Below are 21,885 nucleotides of genomic sequence, written 5' to 3'. Positions count from 1 at the left end.
CAGAGCTTATACTTTTACTTGAGTAAAGATGTTGGAATCAGAACTTCTATTTTTACGAGTGTATTTTAAACACAATTATGTGTAGTTCTGCTCTGAGTAAAGAATGTGTGTATTTGTGACCAAAGTACATTTGATGTTTGACCTCATGAATTTTAGTCTTTTTTTTTCCGAAATAAACACTTAATACAATTTTTATTCTTGCAACACATGGAAAAAAAGAGTTGGGATGATAAATCTTTTACTACTTTGTAATGTTGCCATTCTTTCTTGCAACACTTTAAACATATTTAGGGACTGAAGACACCAAGTGATGAAGCATTTGCAAACAGGTCTTAAGGTGTGCAAGAGTACGGGGTCATCGTTGTCATATTTTTTGTTTCAGAATTCACCACACATTCTCTATTGGGGACAGAGGGGACCCTCTTCTTCTGCAGTTATGCCTTTGTAATGTGTGCAAAATGTGGTTTTGCATTGTTTTGTATTTGCATCTTGAAATATCCCTGGAAAAGGTGTCATCTTGAAGGCAGCATATGTCAATGTCCATGTACTTTTTCTGCATTAATGCTGCCATCACAGAAGTGTAAGCTACCTTTGCCAAGGGCACTGACACAACCCCATACCATGACAGACCCTGGATTTTAGACTTGTTGCTGGTAAGAGTTTGCACACAGCATCCATTTCTTCAAAAAACAAAAACCTGGAATATTGATTTGTCTGACCACAATACATGTTTCCACTATGTGATGGTCCATCCCAGATGCCTCTGAGCCCGGAGAAGTTGATGGTGCTTCTGGACACAGTTAACACAAGGCTTCCTTTTTGCACAATAAAGTTTTAACTGGCATTTGTGAATGTAATGCCATATTGTAGTGCTTGACAAAGGTTTGCCAAAGTAATCCTGAGCCCATGTGGTTATATCAGCTATAGATGAATAATAATTCTTGATGCAGTGCCGTCTGAAGGATCAAAGAGCACAGGCATTCAGCTTAGGCTTGTGCCCTTACCCCTTATTTTATTTTTTAATATCTATCCCAGTCTATCCCAGCTAACTATGGATGAGAGGCGGGGTACACCCTGGACAAGTCGCCAGATCATCATCCATCCATCCATTATTTGTAGCTGCTTATCCTGTTCTACAGGGTCGCAGGCAAGCTGGAGCCTATCCCAGCTGACTATGGGCGAGAGGCGGGGTACACCCTGGACAAGTCACCAGGTTATCGCAGGGCTGACACATAGAGACAAATAACCATTCACACCTACGGTCAATTTAGAGCCACCAATTAGCCCAACCTGCATGTCTTTGGACTGTGGGGGAAACCGGAGCACCCGGAGGAAACCCACGCAAACACGGGAAGAACATACAAATTCCACACAGAAAGGCCCTTGCTGGCCACTGGGCTTAAACCCAGGACCTTCTTGCTGTGAGGTGACAGCGCTAACCACTACACCACCATGCCGCCCACCAGATCATCACAGAAATTTGAAAATCACCGTTTTCTTTTTTAATTTGCATTTTTTCAATACTGTCCCAACTTCTTCTGATTTAGGGGTGTGTGTGTGTGTGTGTGTCCCCAAAATGCTCCATTGTATTTTACAGTTTGGATTCTATCTTCTAACTTCTACAGTATAAGTTCCATATGACATAAATTTCATCTTTGCATTTCTCAGAAAAACAAATCATGTCAGAAACTTTGCTAATATCCTCAATACAAGAGAGTCTTCATATGGTCAACAATGCACTTCATCAGACAGCAAAAAGGTAAATATACATGTTCTTTTCCAGAAGTTGCAAATTACGATTTTATCTTAAAAGAATGAAATCAATACAGTAGATTTACAGTGCCTTTTTTCCTTCGATATCAGGAATCACTCTCAGCCATCCTACATGGAGATGTTTGCTTTCTCCAGGCAAGCAGCAGCTGCAGCAGGAAGTTATGAAATATCAAATGCAGCAGAGGTATTTCAAACCACTCTGCTCCTTCTAAAGAAAAAGGAAAGCAAAAGGCAGAAAAGATCTGCCTCTATTTCAGGTAAGATTCTGTTTCAAGAAAATTAAATTCACACATTCACTGTTGGCTGAATTCAGGTGTTATAGGGCACTTGTTCATTTCTATCTCTTGAGGATTACCTGTCAGTATCGTATGATATTATACATTTCTGGGCGGCACGGTGGTGTAGTGGTTAGCGCTGTCGCTTCACAGCAAGAAGGTCCTGGGTTCGAGCCCCATGGCCGGCGAGGGCCTTTCTGTGTGGAGTTTGCATGTTCTCCCCGTGTCCGCGTGGGTTTCCTCCGGGTGCTCCGGTTTCCCCCACAGTCCAAAGACATGCAGGTTAGGTTAACTGGTGACTCTAAATTGACCGTAGGTGTGAATGTGAGTGTGAATGGTTGTCTGTGTCTATGTGTCAGCCCTGTGATGACCTGGCGACTTGTCCAGGGTCTACCCCACCTTTCACCCGTAGTCAGCTGGGATAGGCTCCAGCTTGCCTGCGACCCTGTAGAAGGATAAAGCGGCTACAGATAACGAGATGAGATGAGATTATACATTTCTGGCAACCTATGTAGGATTCTTATCTGTGAAGAATCTCAGTCATCCAGGTACATAGTAATCTGTGGTTGGTAGAAGAGAGCAACTGGACTTGCTTGAAGATTCTTGAAAACGTTTCGCCTCTCATCCGAAAGGCTTCCTCAGTTCTGTCTAACTAATAGGGAGTATCCAGTATTTATCCTCTCATGGATCATCATAGAATCCGAATCAGAATGCTGATGGCTGCATTGTAGGTGGCTGATAAAAGATGTCATAGACACCCACCTCTGTTCAGTGATGGTTGTTCCAGGTTGACAAAAATGAACGATCCTCTCTGGCTAAGATGTCTGCCGGTTTTCTGGAAGTCCTCTCATACTCCCGCACCAGTCGAAGGGAACTCATCCCAAAGTACGTAGAAACATATCTGTGAAGAATCTCAGTCATCCAGGTACATAGTAATCTGTGATTGGTAGAAGAGAGCAACTGGACTTGCTTGAAGATTCTTGAAAATGTTTCGCCTCTCATCCGAAAGGCTTCCTCAGTTCCTATTAGTCAGACAGAACTGAGGAAGCCTTTCGGATGAGAGGCGAAACGTTTTCAAGAATCTTCAAGCAAGTCCAGTTGCTCTCTTCAACCAACCACAGATTACTATGTAGGATTCTATAATTCTGCAGTACAGAAATACAATTCTACTTACTTTGTTATTCAGGATAATTAAGAAAACAAGTCTTTATAATGTATCCCATAGGAAATTAATTCTCCTTGTTGCCATTTCTTGATCCTGGAGATCTACCTTCCTACAGAACAGTTCAAACAGACCTGCTCTGGCTAATCAGGAGGACAGATTATCTGGAGCAGGGGTGTTGAATTAGAACTAGAAATAAATTCTGTAGGAAGGCCGATCTCCAGGTTGATGATCACTTGTTATACTGTATTTTGTTATACTGTATTTTTGTAAGTTATACTGTATTTTGTTGTGGGCAGCACGGTGGTGTAGTGGTTAGCACTGTCGCCTCATAGCAAAATGGTTCTGGGTTCGAGCCCAGCAGCTGATGGGGGCCTTTCTGTGTGGAGTTTGCATGTTCTTCCCATGTTTGCGTGGGTTTCCTCCGGGTGCTCCGGTTTCCCCCACAGTCCAAACACATGCAGGTTAGGCTAATTGATGACTCTAAATTGACCGTAGGTGTGAATGTGAGTGTGAATGGTTGTTTGTCTCTGTGTGTCAGCCCTGTGATGACCTGGCGACTTGTCCAGGGTCAGATAATGGATGGATGTATTTTGTTGCCATTGTTTTTTTAATTTCTAAAAATTTCCAAAATGTGCTGCTTAAGTAAGGAATAAAACATGACAGGGCATGCTGGTATAGGAAAATAATCAATGGTGGTGTGGTGTGATACAGCCCAATGTGAAGAGAAGTTCCTGTTGCCACCAGGAAGTTGATTATTTTCTGATAACAACATGTCCTCAAGTGTTTGATTCCACTTCTACTACAGCAATTTGCCAATGAATCAAATTTTTAATTAGTTAATGATGGACATTTTATCATTACAGTTAATGTTCGATGAGACCAGTTAGTTCCTGTAATTGCTCATATTGTCACAGCTATTCTCCTTTTTGAAGTGAATAAGACAAAAAAGCAGCTTGTCATGTTACTGTGAAACAGGAAAGTCCTCCTGAAGATTCAGTCGTGGCAGAAAGCTGATTGTTACAGAACGCTGGCACTGGAGACTCCTTCTCTAAATGTTAAATAAATATTTCCTTATAGAAACCTTGACCATATCAATAACTAGATGTTTTTCTTTGTTAAATAACCTCTAGTTTTGAAAAACATGTTTACTATTATGTTAATTCCCTGTCAATGAGCTGTTACTGTAGACATTATAATGTATTAAAACAAGCACATTAATATACAGTCAAGCCAGAAAGCCTGCACACCCCTTTCACCTTCTCCATATTTTATTATGTTACAGACTTATTCTACAATAGATTGAGTTCATTTTTTGTCACAAAATTCTACACAAAAAAGCCCATAATGGTTTTTAAAGGACCCATGGCATGGTGGTTTGTTGATGCTTTAAACGGGCTCGTGGAGGTTTCCGGATGTTATATCCGCAGCCTTTCTCGAAATGAACCCTCGGCACGTGGGTTCTCCCTCCTGGGAGAAAGCCCCATTTCAGCGCTTTTCCCAGTGCGTCGTTTTGCTAATGAGAAGCAGGAGGCGGGGAAGGGTAGAGGGTGGGGGCGGGTCTTATCATTAATATTCATGACATGTAAACGTGTTACCTCTGATTGGCTAACAGCACTGTGATGCTACCTCCAGTGGGTCAGAACAAGCGGATGTGGGTGTCTTACTATGGCGAGAGAGAAGGAACAAACCGCAAAGGGAAAAATACCGCGCGCTGATGTCATTAAGGTGCGACGCGAGGAAATAAATTCAACAAATGTTTGGGTTTTTACTGAACAAACAAACAAATAAAATGAACGAGTGACTTAAAAAAAAGAATGTGGGTGTCTTTGTAAAAACTGTTTTGATTGGCTATTATAACAGAGCATGCTGCATGCTTTTTAGTTTTGTAGCGCAGAGTACCTGGCTAACTGCAGGAAGCGGTTAGCTGCACAGCTAATGTAGCCATTGCAAGGCTAATGTGGCACCGATTTTAAAACACGGCAAAACATAAGCTCATAAGTTACAGTCAATTTCCAGACTAAACTCAGTTTAACAGAGCATGCTGCATGCTTTTTGCTTTTGTAGCGCAGAGTACCTGGCTAACTGCAGGAAGCAGTTAGCTGCACAGCTAATGTAGCCATTGCAAGGCTAACGTGGCACTGATTTTAAAACACGGCAAAACGACTTAACAGTTATACACTTACTTGTTCGGTGTTTGTGGCTGATGCGGCAGGGATGCTTGGTACGGACCCAGGCTTCAGTGACAGTTGATGTGCAAAACCTGCCCTGTACTGTCCCAAGTTGTGGAAACATTCATCAGGAAAATGCTTCCGACAAACATACACCATCTTAGGTAGACTCGACGGCGTATTATTGGAGTAAATAAAATTAAGCCACTGCGTCTTCAGGGGCTCTCCCGTCGGCAGTAAAAACAGACTCCTTTCTGTGTTGTCACATCCATGTACAGCGCAACTTCCATGTTTGGTGGCAACTTTTGAGTTGGGCGGGCAATCCATACAGTGGGTGGGAATCCAGAGGGGGGGCGTGGGGATCATCTCCCTTGCTGACGTAGGCAAGGGAAGAGTTTATCAACACGCCGTTTTGACGCGCCATTCTCAAATGTTTGGCATAGTTTGGTTTACACATTATGAAATTTCTAGCCACTGGGGTGACTTAAGAACGTCAGAGGAACTCATTTTAATGTTAAAAAACCTCAGAAAGTGAAAATTTCATGCCATGGGACCTTTAAAAAATATGCAAATTTATTTTACTGACAAAAATAGGTTATTTACGGGTTACATATCTGTACACACCCTTCTCCTAATACTTGGTTGATGCACCTTTGGCAGCAATTACAGCTTCAAGGTGTCTTGGGAAATAAAGTTACGAGCTTGGCACACTTGTTTCTGGACATTTTTGCCCATTCCTCTTGGCATATGCTTACAAGCTCCGTCAGGTTGGATGGGGAACATCGGCACACAGCCATTCTCAGCTCCTTCCACAGATGTTCAATTGGATTCAGGTCTGGGCTCTGGCTGGGCCACTCAAGGACATTCACAGACTTTCTCCGAAGCCACTCCTTTGTTCTCTTGACTGTGTGCTTCAGGTTGTTGTCATGTTGGAAGGTAAACCTTCGCCCCAGTTTGAGGTCCAAAGCACTCTGGAGCAGGTTTTCTTCAAGGATCTCAGTGTACTTAGCTGCATTCATCTTTCCCTCTATCAGGACTAGTCGCCCCATTCTTGTTGCTGAAAAACATCCTCACATCATGATGCTGCCACTGCCATGCTTCACTGTAGGGATGGCATTAGCCAGGTGATGAGCGGTGCCTGGTTTCCTCCAGACATGACGCTTGGTATTCAGGCCAAAAAGTTCAATTTTGGTTTCATCAGACCAGAGAATCTTGTTTCTCATGGTTTGAGAGTCCTCTAGGTGCCTTTTGGCAAACTCCAAGCGGGTGGTCATGCGCCTTTTACTAAGGAGTGGCTTCCGTCTGGCCAGTCTACCATAAAGGCCTGATTTGTGGAGTGCTGCCTGGATGGTTGATCTTCTGAAAGGTTCTCCCATCTCCACAAGGATACGCTGGAGCTCTGTCAAAGTGACCCTCGGGTTCCTGCTCATCTCCCTGGCCAAGGCCCGTCTTCCCCGATCGCTCAGTTTGGCTGGGCGGCCAGGTCTAGGAACATTCTTGGTGGTTCCAAACTTCTTCCATTTACAAAATGATTGTGGTCACTGTGCTCTTTGGAACCTGTAAAGCTGCAGCAATTTTTTTGTACCCTTCTCCAGATCTATGCCTTGACACAATCCTGTTTCTGAGGTCTGCAGATAATTCCTTTGACCCCATGGCTTGGAGTTTGCTCTGACATGCACTGTCAACTGTGGGACCTTATATAGGCAGGTGTTGGCAATCTCCAATCATGTCCAATCAATTGAATTTACCACAGGTGGACTCCAATTAAGTTGCAGAAACATCTCAAGCAGTATCAGTGGAAACAAAATGCACTTCAGCTCACTTTTGGGTGTCATATCAAAGGGTGTGCACACTTGTGTACATATGATATTTTACATTTTAATTTTTAATAAATTAGCACAAATGTCAAAAACCTGCTTTCACTTTGTCATTATGGGCTATTTTGTGTAGAATTTTGTGACAAAAAATGAACTCAATCTATTGTAGAATAAGTCTGTAATGTAATAAAATGTGGAGAAGGTGAAAGGGGTGTGCAGACTTTCTGGCTTGACTGTAAACCTGTGATTTGAATTACAGCCAGCACTATTTGTCAGAGCTGTGCTGTTAAAGGGATCCTCCGATGGATTTATTCTCAAACTTATTTTATTTATTCTCAAACTTATTTGAAGTAAAAGTAGTTGCAGATTTCAAAAATCAAACTTTCATCTTCGGAGACTAAATAGTGTTTAAGAGAAATTAATTTTCTTTAAAATGTCAGATGGGGGGGCGGCACGGTGGTGTAGTGGTTAGCGCTGTCACCTCACGGCAAGAAGGTCCGGGTTCAAGCCCTGTGGCCGACGAGGGCCCTTCTGTGTGGAGTTTGCATGTTCTCCCCGTGTCCGTGTGGGTTTCCTCCGGGTGCTCCGGTTTCCCCCACAGTCCAAAGACATGCAGGTTAGGTTAACTGGTGACTCTAAATTGACCGTAGGTGTGAATGTGAGTGTGAATGGTTGTCTGTGTCTATGTATCGGCCCTGTGATGACCTGGCGACTTGTCCAGGGTGTACCCCGCCTTTCGCCCGTAGTCAGCTGGGATAGGCTCCAGCTTGCCTGCGACCCTGTAGAACAGGATAAAGCGGCTAGAGATAATGAGATGAGATGAGATGTCAGATGGGCTTCCTGTGATGATGACGTATGCCATGACGTCAGGTAGCAATCGCTTGGAGCAACTCAGTTGTTTATATTCTCTGTTTACGTTGTAGTTTTGCTAGTTTTACAAGTATTTTACCAAATTTCAGTTTTTAAATAAGTAGGCCTCATTGTGTAGCATATAAATGTCACATTGATGCTAAAAAGAAAGCACAAGCTGGAACTAGACTGCATTTCCGCGGAAAAAAATGCAAAGTGTGCTTGTTCAGCTGTGGCAAAGTGTCACCAATAGAGACTGGATCAGACATGAGACCTCACGCTGCTAAATCTTTTTTTTTTTCCCCACATGATCTACAGAAAGTGTGTGTGTGTGTGTGTGTGTGTGTGTGTGTGTGTGTGTGTGTGTCAAAGTGTCACCAAGAGAAACTGGATTAGACATGAGACTTCACACTGCAAAATCTTTTTTTTTCACCTGATCTACAGAAAGTGTGTGTAGTGTGTATAGTGAGCTCAGCGCGCAGGTAAGCTCTAAAATCTTGGTTTAAAATGGCTCAACTCACAGCACGACATGACACTTTATGGTCTAAAATCTTTTTTACATGATCTACAGCTGGTGCTGGGTAGATTAACAAAGACAGTGTGTGGCATGGTTTAAAACCGACATTTTAGAGCTCACCTGCACACTGAGCCACTTAAAACTGAGATTTTAGAGCGCACATCCACACACAATACATACACTACACACATACTGTAGACACTACACACACTTTGCCACACACACTTTCTGTAGATCATGTAGGAAAAAAAAGCTTTAGCAGCGCGAGGTCTCCTGTCTAATCCAGTTTCTGTCAGTGACACTTTGCCACAGCTGAGTAAGCACACTTTGCATTTTTTCTGCAGAAATGCAGTCTAGTTCCAGCTTGTGCTTTCTTTTTAGCATCACTGTGGCATTTATATGCTACTTACGTATTTAAAAACTGAATTTCAGTAAGATAAGATAAGATAAAATTTTATTTAATCCCCAAAGGGAAAATTCACTTATCACAGCAGCCAAAGAATAAATCAGACAAAGATAAGGATAAAAATATATAGAACTACTACCTAAAAAAGTAGTAAAAGATGAAAACAATAAGTAAATAGATTAATAAATCAATAATTTACACATTTTGGATTACTACATGCATCCCCCTGCATGTAATAGATCCTGGCTTATGATATATCCAATATAAATATGATATACACAACCAGAGATATGATATGCACAGTTGAACATGAGACATGATATACATACACAGTCACATCCATCGCAAAAAGCCTGATAAAAAGCCTAATATATAGCAGTACAGTATTTCATAACAGCAGTGTTGTACAATCTAATAGCAAATGGAATAAAAGACCTACGATAGCGTTCCCTTTTACACGCTGGATGAAGTAGTCTACTACTAAAAGAACTGCTGAGTGCAGTCACTGTCTGATAAAGGGAGTGAGAGGAGTTGGCCATAATGGATGCCAGCTTATCCAACATCCTTCTCTCACCAACCACCTCAACTGTGTTCAGGGAGCCCCCAAGAACAGAGCCTGCAGTCCTGACCAACTTGTTCAGTCTTTTCCTGTCCCTCTCTGTGCTACTATGGCATAGAACACTACTGACGCCACTACTGTATCATAGAACGTCTTTAGTAGTGACCTGCACACACCAAAGGACCTCAGTCTCCTCAATAGGTGGAGGCGACTCTGTCCCTTCTTATACAGGGCATCAGTGTTGTGTGACCAATCCAGTTTGTTATTCAGGTGGACGCCGAGGTATTTATAGACTAACACAAATTCAATATTCTCCCCCTGAATGCACACTGGTACAGGGGATGGCGCCTTCCGGCGAAAGTCCACCATCATCTCCTTTGTCTTCCCAGTGTTCAACTGAAGATGGTTCTTGTCACACCATTCAACAAAATTGGCAATGACCTCCCTGTATTCCCCATCATTCCCCTCTGTTACACAGCCAACAATGGCTGTGTCATAATACTTGTAAAACTAGCAAAACTACGATGTAAACAAAGAATATAAACAACTGAGTTGCTCCAAGCGACCGCTACCTGACGTCATTGCATACGTCATCATTGCAGGAAGCCCATCTGACATTTTAAAGAAAATTCATTTGTCTCTGAAAATGAAAGTTTGATTTTTGAAATCGGGGCGGCACAGTGGTATAGTGGTTAGCGCTGTCGCCTCACAGCAAGAAGGTCCGGGTTCGAGCCCTGTGGCCGGCGAGGGCCTTTCTGTGCAGAGTTTGCATGTTCTCCCCGTGCCCGCGTGGGTTTCCTCCAGGTGCTCCGGTTTCCCCCACAGTCCAAAGACATGCAGGTTAGGTTAACTGGTGACTCTAAATTGACCGTAGGTGTGAATGTGAGTGTGAATGGTTGTCTGTGTCTATGTGTCAGCCCTGTGATGACCTGGTGACTTGTCCAGGGTGTACCCCGCCTTTCGCCCGTAGTCAGCTGGGATAGGCTCCAGCTTGCCTGCGACCCTGTAGAACAGGATAAAGCGGCTAGAGATAATGAGATGAGATGAGATGTCAGATGGGCTTCCTGTGATGATGACGTATGCCATGACGTCAGGTAGCAATCGCTTGGAGCAACTCAGTTGTTTATATTCTCTGTTTACGTTGTAGTTTTGCTAGTTTTACAAGTATTTTACCAAATTTCAGTTTTTAAATAAGTATGCCTCATTGTGTAGCATATAAATGTCACATTGATGCTAAAAAGAAAGTACAAGCTGGAACTAGACTGCATTTCCACGGAAAAAAATGCAAAGTGTGCTTGTTCAGCTGTGGCAAAGTGTCACCAATAGAGACTGGATCAGACATGAGACCTCACGCTGCTAAATCTTTTTTTTTTTCCCACATGATCTACAGAAAGTGTGTGTGTGTGTGTGTGTGTGTGTGTGTGTGTGTGTGTGTGTGTGTGTGTGTGTGTGTGTCAAAGTGTCACCAACAGAAACTGGATTAGACATGAGACTTCACACTGCAAAATCTTTTTTTTCACCTGATCTACAGAAAGTGTGTGTAGTGTGTATAGTGAGCTCAGCGCGCAGGTAAGCTCTAAAATCTTGGTTTAAAATGGCTCAACTCACAGCACGACATGACACTTTATGGTCTAAAATCTTTTTTACATGATCTACAGCTGGTGCTGGGTAGATTAACAAAGACAGTGTGTGGCATGGTTTAAAACCGACATTTTAGAGCTCACCTGCACACTGAGCCACTTAAAACTGAGATTTTAGAGCGCACATCCACACACAATACATACACTACACACATACTGTAGACACTACACACACTTTGCCACACACACTTTCTGTAGATCATGTAGGAAAAAAAAAGCTTTAGCAGCGCGAGGTCTCCTGTCTAATCCAGTTTCTGTCAGTGACACTTTGCCACAGCTGAGTAAGCACACTTTGCATTTTTTCTGCAGAAATACAGTCTAGTTCCAGCTTGTGCTTTCTTTTTAGCATCACTGTGGCATTTATATGCTACTTACATATTTAAAAACTGAATTTCAGTAAGATAAGATAAGATAAAATTTTATTTAATCCCCAAAGGGAAAATTCACTTATCACAGCAGCCAAAGAATAAATCAGACAAAGATAAGGATAAAAATATATAGAACTACTACCTAAAAAAGTAGTAAAATATGAAAACAATAAGTAAATAGATTAATAAATCAATAATTTACACATTTTGGATTACTACATGCATCCCCCTGCATGTAGTAGATCCTGGCTTATGATATATCCAATATAAATATGATATACACAACCAGAGATATGATATGCACAGTTGAACATGAGACATGATATACATACACAGTCACATCCATCGCAAAAAGCCTGATAAAAAGCCTAATATATAGCAGTACAGTATTTCATAACAGCAGTGTTGTACAATCTAATAGCAAATGGAATAAAAGACCTACGATAGCGTTCCCTTTTACACGCTGGATGAAGTAGTCTACTACTAAAAGAACTGCTGAGTGCAGTCACTGTCTGATAAAGGGAGTGAGAGGAGTTGGCCATAATGGATGCCAGCTTATCCAACATCCTTCTCTCACCAACCACCTCAACTGTGTTCAGGGAGCCCCCAAGAACAGAGCCTGCAGTCCTGACCAACTTGTTCAGTCTTTTCCTGTCCCTCTCTGTGCTACTATGGCATAGAACACTACTGACGCCACTACTGTATCATAGAACGTCTTTAGTAGTGACCTGCACACACCAAAGGACCTCAGTCTCCTCAATAGGTGGAGGCGACTCTGTCCCTTCTTATACAGGGCATCAGTGTTGTGTGACCAATCCAGTTTGTTATTCAGGTGGACGCCGAGGTATTTATAGACTAACACAAATTCAATATTCTCCCCCTGAATGCACACTGGTACAGGGGATGGCGCCTTCCGGCGAAAGTCCACCATCATCTCCTTTGTCTTCCCAGTGTTCAACTGAAGATGGTTCTTGTCACACCATTCAACAAAATTGGCAATGACCTCCCTGTATTCCCCATCATTCCCCTCTGTTACACAGCCAACAATGGCTGTCATAATACTTGTAAAACTAGCAAAACTACGATGTAAACAAAGAATATAAACAACTGAGTTGCTCCAAGCGACCGCTACCTGACGTCATTGCATACGTCATCATTGCAGGAAGCCCATCTGACATTTTAAAGAAAATTCATTTGTCTCTGAAAATGAAAGTTTGATTTTTGAAATCGGGGCGGCACGGTGGTGTAGTGGCTAGCGCTGTCGCCTCACAGCAAGAAGGTCTGGGTTCGAGCCCCGTGGCCGGCAAGGGCTTTTCTGTGCGGAGTTTGCATGTTCTCCCCGTGTCCGCGTGGGTTTCCTCCGGGTGCTCCGGTTTCCCCCACAGTCCAAAGACATGCAGGTTAGGTTAACTGGTGACTCTAAATTGAGCGTAGGTGTGAATGTGAGTGTGAATGGTTGTCTGTGTCTATGTGTCAGCCCTGTGATGACCTGGCGACTTGTCCAGGGTGTACCCCGCCTTTCGCCCGTAGTCAGCTGGGATAGGCTCCAGCTTGCCTGCGACCCTGTAGAACAGGATAAAGCGGCTAGAGAAAATGAGATGAGATGAGATGTCAGATGGGCTTCCTGTGATGATGACGTATGCCATGACGTCAGGTAGCAATCGCTTGGAGCAACTCAGCTGTTTATATTCTCTGTTTACGTTGTAGTTTTGCTAGTTTTACAAGTATTTTACCAAATTTCAGTTTTTAAATAAGTATGCCTCATTGTGTAGCATATAAATGTCACATTGATGCTAAAAAGAAAGCACAAACTGGAACTAGACTGCATTTCCGTGGAAAAAAATGCAAAGTGTGCTTGTTCAGCTGTGGCAAAGTGTCACCAATAGAGACTGGATCAGACATGAGACCTCACGCTGCTAAATCTTTTTTTTTTCCTCACATGATCTACAGAACGTGTGTGTGTGTGTGTGTGTGTGTGTGTGAAAGTGTCACCAACAGAAACTGGATTAGACATGAGACTTCACACTGCAAAATCTTTTTTTTCACCTGATCTACAGAAAGTGTGTGTAGTGTGTATAGTGAGCTCAGCGCGCAGGTAAGCTCTAAAATCTTGGTTTAAAATGGCTCAACTCACAGCACGACATGACACTTTATGGTCTAAAATCTTTTTTACATGATCTACAGCTGGTGCTGGGTAGATTAACAAAGACAGTGTGTGGCATGGTTTAAAACCGACATTTTAGAGCTCACCTGCACGCTGAGCCACTTAAAACTGAGATTTTAGAGCGCACATCCACACACAATACATACACTACACACATACTGTAGACACTACACACACTTTGCCACACACACTTTCTGTAGATCATGCAGAAAAAAAAGCTTTAGCAGCGCGAGGTCTCCTGTCTAATCCAGTTTCTGTCAGTGACACTTTGCCACAGCTGAGTAAGCACACTTTGCATTTTTTCTGCAGAAATGCAGTCTAGTTCCAGCTTGTGCTTTCTTTTTAGCATCACTGTGGCATTTATATGCTACTTACGTATTTAAAAACTGAATTTCAGTAAGATAAGATAAGATAAAATTTTATTTAATCCCCAAAGGGAAAATTCACTTATCACAGCAGCCAAAGAATAAATCAGACAAAGATAAGGATAAAAATATATAGAACTACTACCTAAAAAAGTAGTAAAAGATGAAAACAATAAGTAAATAGATTAATAAATCAATAATTTACACATTTTGGATTACTACATGCATCCCCCTGCATGTAGTAGATCCTGGCTTATGATATATCCAATATAAATATGATATACACAACCAGAGATATGATATGCACAGTTGAACATGAGACATGATATACATACACAGTCACATCCATCGCAAAAAGCCTGATAAAAAGCCTAATATATAGCAGTACAGTATTTCATAACAGCAGTGTTGTACAATCTAATAGCAGATGGAATAAAAGACCTACGATAGCGTTCCCTTTTACACGCTGGATGAAGTAGTCTACTACTAAAAGAACTGCTGAGTGCAGTCACTGTCTGATAAAGGGAGTGAGAGGAGTTGGCCATAATGGATGCCAGCTTATCCAACATCCTTCTCTCACCAACCACCTCAACTGTGTTCAGGGAGCCCCCAAGAACAGAGCCTGCAGTCCTGACCAACTTGTTCAGTCTTTTCCTGTCCCTCTCTGTGCTACCACTGCCCCAACAGATAATGGCATAGAACACTACTGACACCACTACTGTATCGTAGAACGTCTTTAGTATTGACCTGCACACACCAAAGGACCTCAGTCTCCTCAATAGGTGGAGGCGACTCTGTCCCTTCCTATACAGGGCATCAGTGTTGTGTGACCAATCCAGTTTGTTATTCAGGTGGACGCCGAGGTATTTATAGACTAACACAAATTCAATATTCTCCCCCTGAATGCACACTGGTACAGGGGATGGCGCCTTCCGGCGAAAGTCCACCATCATCTCCTTTGTCTTCCCAGTGTTCAACTGAAGATGGTTCTTGTCACACCATTCAACAAAATTGGCAATGACCTCCCTGTATTCCCCATCATTCCCCTCTGTTACACAGCCAACAATGGCTGTGTCATAATACTTGTAAAACTAGCAAAACTACGATGTAAACAAAGAATATAAACAACTGAGTTGCTCCAAGCGACCGCTACCTGACGTCATTGCATACGTCATCATTGCAGGAAGCCCATCTGACATTTTAAAGAAAATTCATTTGTCTCTGAAAATGAAAGTTTGATTTTTGAAATCGGGGCGGCACGGTGGTGTAGTGGTTAGCGGTGTCGCCTCACAGCAAGAAGGTCCGTGTTCGAGCCCCGTGGCCGGCGAGGGCCTTTCTGTGCAGAGTTTGCATGTTCTCCCCGTGCCCGCGTGGGTTTCCTCCGGGTGCTCCGGTTTCCCCCACAGTCCAAAGACATGCAGGTTAGGTTAACTGGTGACTCTAAATTGACCGTAGGTGTGAATGTGAGTGTGAATGGTTGTCTATGTGTCAGCCCTGTGATGACCTGGCGACTTGTCCAGGGTGTACCCCGCCTTTCACCCGTAGTCAGCTGGGATAGGCTCCAGCTTGCCTGCGACCCTGTAGAACAGGATAAAGCAGCTAGAGATAATGAGATGAGATGAGATTTTTGAAATCTGCAGCTACTTTTACTTCCAATAAGTTTGAGAATAAATCCACTGGAGGATCCCTTTAAACAAAGATGCTGACCATCTAGTAACCAATCAGATTTGGGAATTTAACAGCACTGGTGTATAAGTGCAGCATAACATATCTGTTGTAGTATCAGCATTAAGCAAGAGTGAAATGTCAGATTGACTTTATGCACACTTAGTTATAAAGGTGTTACATTAATCCCAGTAATACATGTTATTTAAACCAAAAAGGACCATTTAGTCAAAAGCAATTGATTTTAAATGAGCCAATTAATAAGCTCATTTTTTTTTAGACCTTCTTTCCCTGGAGGAACTGGAGCTGATAGCAAATCTGTCTGGGTGTCCTCCACCCCTACAGCCAGCCAGCTGTCCCATCGGAGGCAATTCGGAGAAATACCGCACCATCTCTGGAGTGTGCAATAACAGGTAGCTGGCTACTCTCTTAATAATTCATCCATAACACACTGCTCAATGCTCATCTCCCAGGTTGTTTTGAAACCATATTAATCATCCCTGTGCTTGCTCTCATGCTAACTGGACCCTGGCATTTTGCTGAAGCAACAAGGCCAAGTTGATAAGATGAGCCATGACAGATAGGATAGGTCAGGGCTTTGTGGAGCAGATAGAGGGTATTCTATTTGCACCATGAATGTGAGAACAACTAAAGAAAAGCACTAAGCAGTGTGAGAATCATGTAATACTGCACCAAATGTGTCCCGACCCACACACAGAGATGCTTGAAATCAATATTTAAAGCTGCTTCTTTGGTGTGTGGCATTATAGCGATCAGGATGGGCTTCACCATAACATGGAACACAGTCCCTTTAATTCGTAAATCATTATTTATTATTTATAAATGATTTATTCATTAACAAATCCTTATTAAAAAGCTATGCTTAATAGAGAAATAATGGCATTTTTCTTTTTTTTTCACTTGATAGGAATTATTTATAAGATGCAGCTGTAATCACATACTTGTATGTATGATTATAATTGCTATTTTTATTAAAGCTCAAAATTAGCCCTAATAGAATAATTACTCTTTGTTGGATTATTATTTACTCTTCCCATCCTGAAAATGTGATTAGAAGTGGACCTCGATATGTAAATATTGAATTGTTTTCACAAAAAAAAAAAAATGCTTCAAAGGGCATCATATGGATGTAAGTATGTATGATTTATGCCACTCTGCTCATATGTAAATATTACATGACTGGAAGTGTCTCTTTTTGCAGCACAATATGCAAATAAATTTGTTCTCCTCAAAAATATGTGGCACTACATGTCAGGAAACATTTCTGAAGCAACATAAAAATGCACTTTGTTATTCAGAAATAAACCTCTTTGGGGAGCAGCCAGCACGGCTTTGGCCAGATGGCTCCCAGCACAGTACGAGGATGGAGAAAGCCAACCAAAAGGCTGGAACATTGGGCACCAGTACAACGGCTTCCATCTCCCCCCTGTAAGCTACAGACAATCATGTTCATTTAATCATGGAAAAGAAACACGGAAAAAAATACAGTATTAGAGTTGAAGCGTTTAAAAATATCACAATTAACAATTAAATATTCAACAAGATGCAGTGTCTTGCAAAAGTATTCATCCCCCTTGGTGTTTGTCCTGTTTTGTCACATTACAAGCTGGAATTAAAATGAATTTTTGGAGGGTTAGCACCATTTGATGTACATAACATGCCTACCACTTTAAAGGTGAAAATTGTTGTTTTATTGTGACACAAACAATAATTAAGATGAAAAAACAGAAATCTGGAGTGTGCATAGGTATTCACCCCCCAAAGTCAATACTTTGTAGAGCCACCTTTTGCTGCAATTACAGCTGCAAGTCTCTTGGGGTATGTCTCTATTAGCTTAGCACATCTAGCCACTGGAATTTTTGCCCATTCCTCAAGGCAAAACTGCTCCAACTCCTTCAAGTTAGATGGGTTGCGTTGGTGTACAGCAATCTTCAAGTCATGCCACAGATTCTCAATTGGATTGAGGTCTGGGCTTTGATTAGACTTTGATTATTCCAAGACATTTAAATGTTTCCCTTTAAACCACTCTAGTGTAGCTTTAGCAGTATGTTTAGGGTCATTGTCCTGCTGGACCGTGAACCTTCATCCCAGTCTGAAACCTCTGGCTGACTCAAACAGGTTTTCCTCCAGAGTTGCCCTGTATTTAGTGCCATCCATCTTTCCTTCAGTCCTGACTAGCTTTCCTGTCCCTGCAGATGAAAAATATCCTGACAGCTTGATGCTGCCACCACCATGCTTCACTGTAGGGATGGTGTTCTCAGAGTGTTGGATTTGCGCCACACATGGCATTTCCTATGATGACCAAAATGATCAGTTTTAGTCTCATTTGACCAGAGAATCTTCTTCCATGTGTTTGGTGAGTCTGCCACATGCTGTTGGGCAAACTCCAAACGTGTTTTCTTAAGCAATGGCTTTTTTCTGGTCACTCTTCCATAAAGCCCCACTCTGTGGAGTGTATGACTTAAAGTGGTCCTATGGACAGATACTCCCATCTCCGCTGTGAATCTTTGCAGCTCCTTCAGTGTTATCTTTGGTGTCTTTGTTGCATCTCTGATTAATGCCCTCCTTGCCCGGTCTGTGAGTTTTGGTGGGTGGCCTTCTCTTGTCAGGTTTGTAATGGTGCCATTTTCTTTCCATTTTGCTATAATGGATTTAATGGTGCTCTGTGGGATATTTAAAGTTTGGGATATTTTTTATAATCCAACCCTGATCTATACTTCTTCACAACTTTGTCTCTGACCTGTTTGGAGGCTCCATGGTTTTCATGTTGCTTGCTTAGTACTGTTGCAGAGTCAGGGTCCTTCCAGAACAGGTTGATTTATACAAACATCATGTGACAGATCATGTGACACTTTGATTGCACACAGGTGGATCTTGATCAACTAATTATGTGACTTATGAAATGAATTGCTTGGACCAGCTCTTATTTATGGGTTTCATATGAAAGGGGGTGAATACCTATGCACACTCCAGATTTCTTTTTTTTTCATCTTAAGTATTGTTTGTGTCACAATAAAACAACAATGTGCACCTTTAAAGGAACAGTCCACCATACTTCCATAATGAAATATGCTCTTATCTGAATTGAGACGAGCTTATCCGTACCTCTCCGAGCTTTGCGCGACCTCCCAGTCAGTCAGACGCGCTGTCACTCCTGTTAGCAATGTAGCTAGGCTCAGTATGTCTCGTCTCGTCTCGTCTTCTTCCGCTTATCCGGGACCGGGTCGCGGAGGCAGCAGTCTAAGCATGGAAGCCCAAACTTCCCTTTCCCCAGACACCTCGGCCAGCTCCTCGGGAAGAACACCGAGGCGTTCCCAGGCCAGCCGAGAGACATAGTCCCTCCAGCGTGTCCTGGGTCTTCCCCGGGGCCTCCTCCCGGGGGGACATGCCTGGAACACCTCCCCAGGGAGGCGTCCAGGAGGCATCCGAAAAAGATGCCCGAGCCACCTCAGCTGGTTCCTCTCGATGTGGAGGAGCAGCGGCTCTACTCCGAGCTCCTCCCGAGTGACTGTGCTTCTCACCCTATCTCTAAGGGAGCGCCCAGCCACCCTGCGAAGGAAACTCATTTCAGCCGCTTGTATCCGCGATCTTGTTCTTTCTGTCATTACCCAAAGCTCATGACCATAGGTGAGAGTCGGAACGTAGATCGACCGGTAAATTGAGAGCTTCGCTTTTTGGCTCAGCTCCTTCTTCACCACGACGGACTGGTAAAGCAACCGCATCACTGCGGAGGCTGCACCGATCCGCCTGTCGATCTCACGCTCCATCCTTCCCTCACTGATCTTCTATGCTATGGAAAATCCGCACTATAATGACAGGCGTACTAACACCTTCTGCGCGCTTCGACAGCGCATTGATACTGAGCTCCGTATCAATGCGCGGTCGAAGCGCGCAGAAGGTGTTAGTACGCCTGTCATTATAGTGCAGACTTTCCATAGCATAGAAAATCGCTACGTTTCAATTTGTGTAACTGAATTTGTTTCATATCACTGGTCATATAAACCTATGTAAACAGGAAAAACGCGGAAGAGTTTGGTCGCATCTAACTACAGCCCCAAAAAATACCATTGGCCATACTGAGCCTAGCTACATTGCTAACAGGAGTGACAGTGCTTCTGACTGACTGGGAGGTCGCGCAAAGCTCGGAGAGGTACGGATAAGCTCGTCTCAATTCAGATAAGAGCATATTTCATTATGGAAGTACGGTGGACTGTTCCTTTAAAGTGGTAGGCATGTTGTGTAAATCAAATGGTGCTAACCCTCCAAAAATCCATTTTAATTCCAGCTTGTAATGCGACAAAACAGGACAAACACCAAGGGGGATGAATACTTTTGCAAGAAACTGTATTTAGAAGAGGTAGTAATTAGTTGTAATTGTAAGTCTCTGTATGTAACTCTGCTTTATTTTCTTGTTACACACACACACACACACACACAATTTTGAACATAGCATTTACTCTGTATTGGATTTTCTGACACTTCATCCTTAAAGTTTCCACCCCAGATGTTGTATCACTTTTGGCACCTGGCATCTGCCATCAATTTTGTATAATGTGTCCCTTGGAGGTTCACAATGTAAACTTGCATTTATTTTTTTCCAAAAATATATCCCACTGGGTCCATTTTATTACATTTTCAGACAGATTAGGCAGTAAAAATTCATAGCCATGCCTTCATGGCTGTTAATTAGACATTTCTGAGACAAAGTGATCATAAATAAATCTAAACAGAAATTTTCAGAATAAGATTTGTTCAGAACTCAGAGAGCTTGAGACTTTCCAAGAACTGGTGCTATATTTGTGGCAGCCCATCAGATTTTCATACCAGATGCTCAGATTGTGGATTTTGAGTTATACCTGCTGTATTAAACTACCAAGCCTCCGTATGCAGGAAATACAATCCAAAGTGAAATGGACCAATGGAAGTTACTGTAAATCTGACATGAAATCATGTGCGTGCAACCCCAAATGGTCCATTTTCCAGGCACTGACTACACATGATACAGAACCTTGTGAATTCATCAGGAGACAAACTCGACTGTAGATCATTGGTGAATTTCCCAGATTTGTTGAGCAACATATTACAAAATGCTGTTCAGAAGGTCAAGAAAACACGTGGTGAACTCTTAGCGACACCAAATGAATGTTGCGCAAAAACTGTTAGCATGATCAACACATTTTCACTACAAATCAAAATGTCATTCGCTGATTTTTATGGCAGAAGAAAGATCTATACTTGTCTCAGTCGTGAATGATGTTAAATATGGTAAATGTATCCTGTAGGGGCGCTACTGAGGTGATTATTTGTTGATGGTTACTGGATCAGCCAGCGAAAACAGTGCAAAATGTTGTGCGATTTTCAACGCCATTTCTACGCATTCCATAAATAGAGCATCTGGTACAAAAATTCTGTGGCACGACATACAGATTTGTGCAATAAACTGTGTATAAGATGTTAAGTTCATGATAGATAAACATGGGCATATCTCTGAAGTGAAGGACTCTGGAAATGAAAAAGTGCTTCATTTTTAATATGATGTGAGATTGAGAAGTAATGTGTGCATATAGTCTTTAATGAGGATAAAATCAAGACATTTCAATTAAAAGTAGATGGCCTTTGATTTCATAAAATTGGTGAAATTTAGTTCCCTCTGAAATTTGGTCATTGTGATATATATCAGGCCATTCTGTGGCTGGGAAGTTATTTAATTTGAGGGGATTCCCAAGCAAATAATGTGCATGAAATCGCTCGCTTCACGCAGTCAAGCAGACAGAGGAAGTCCGTGTGCGCATGCTCATGCTTACCTTAGTCGTCGTCTTCTTCTTCTTTTGGGTTTTACGGCAGCTGGCATCCAGTGTTGCATTACTGCCATCTACAGGTTTACCTTGACCGTGCACTGACAGTTACATCATTCTGTCACTAAACGAACAGCTGATCACACGAGGTGCTCGCTGACTGCCGATATTTATTAGTTTGATCCTGCATTTCCTTTCCTTCACAACATAACGTCTTTTCTTCTCGCTTTCCATTACTGTAATCGGTCTTTCACATTTCATTCGCACACTCACGTCCTCCATTTTTCTTTCCTGTTTCAAATTTGTATCTCACAATGCCTCGTGTGAACGGGGAAAGC

The 21,885-nt window shown here is 42.4% G+C and overlaps 1 protein-coding gene across 1 annotated transcript in view; it reads left to right on the top strand.

Annotated features, from left to right (window-relative positions):
• The first annotated feature begins 1,697 nt into the window (after positions 1-1,697).
• Positions 1,698-21,885, top strand: part of tpo (thyroid peroxidase) — a 46,272-nt gene continuing 26,084 nt past the window's right edge. Inside the window, exons 1-4 of the mRNA XM_060932819.1 lie at positions 1,698-1,759; positions 1,864-2,030; positions 16,012-16,144; positions 17,051-17,180. Coding sequence (XP_060788802.1) covers positions 1,725-1,759; positions 1,864-2,030; positions 16,012-16,144; positions 17,051-17,180 — 465 coding nt within the window. The 5' untranslated portion in view covers positions 1,698-1,724. The remainder of the gene's footprint in view (positions 1,760-1,863; positions 2,031-16,011; positions 16,145-17,050; positions 17,181-21,885) is intronic.

The sequence above is a fragment of the Neoarius graeffei genome, chromosome 11, assembly GCF_027579695.1.
Source record: "Neoarius graeffei isolate fNeoGra1 chromosome 11, fNeoGra1.pri, whole genome shotgun sequence".
Classification (NCBI taxonomy): domain Eukaryota; kingdom Metazoa; phylum Chordata; class Actinopteri; order Siluriformes; family Ariidae; genus Neoarius; species Neoarius graeffei.
The sequence above is the reverse complement of the archived record's forward strand: the minus strand, read 5'-3'. Positions and strand labels throughout refer to the sequence as shown.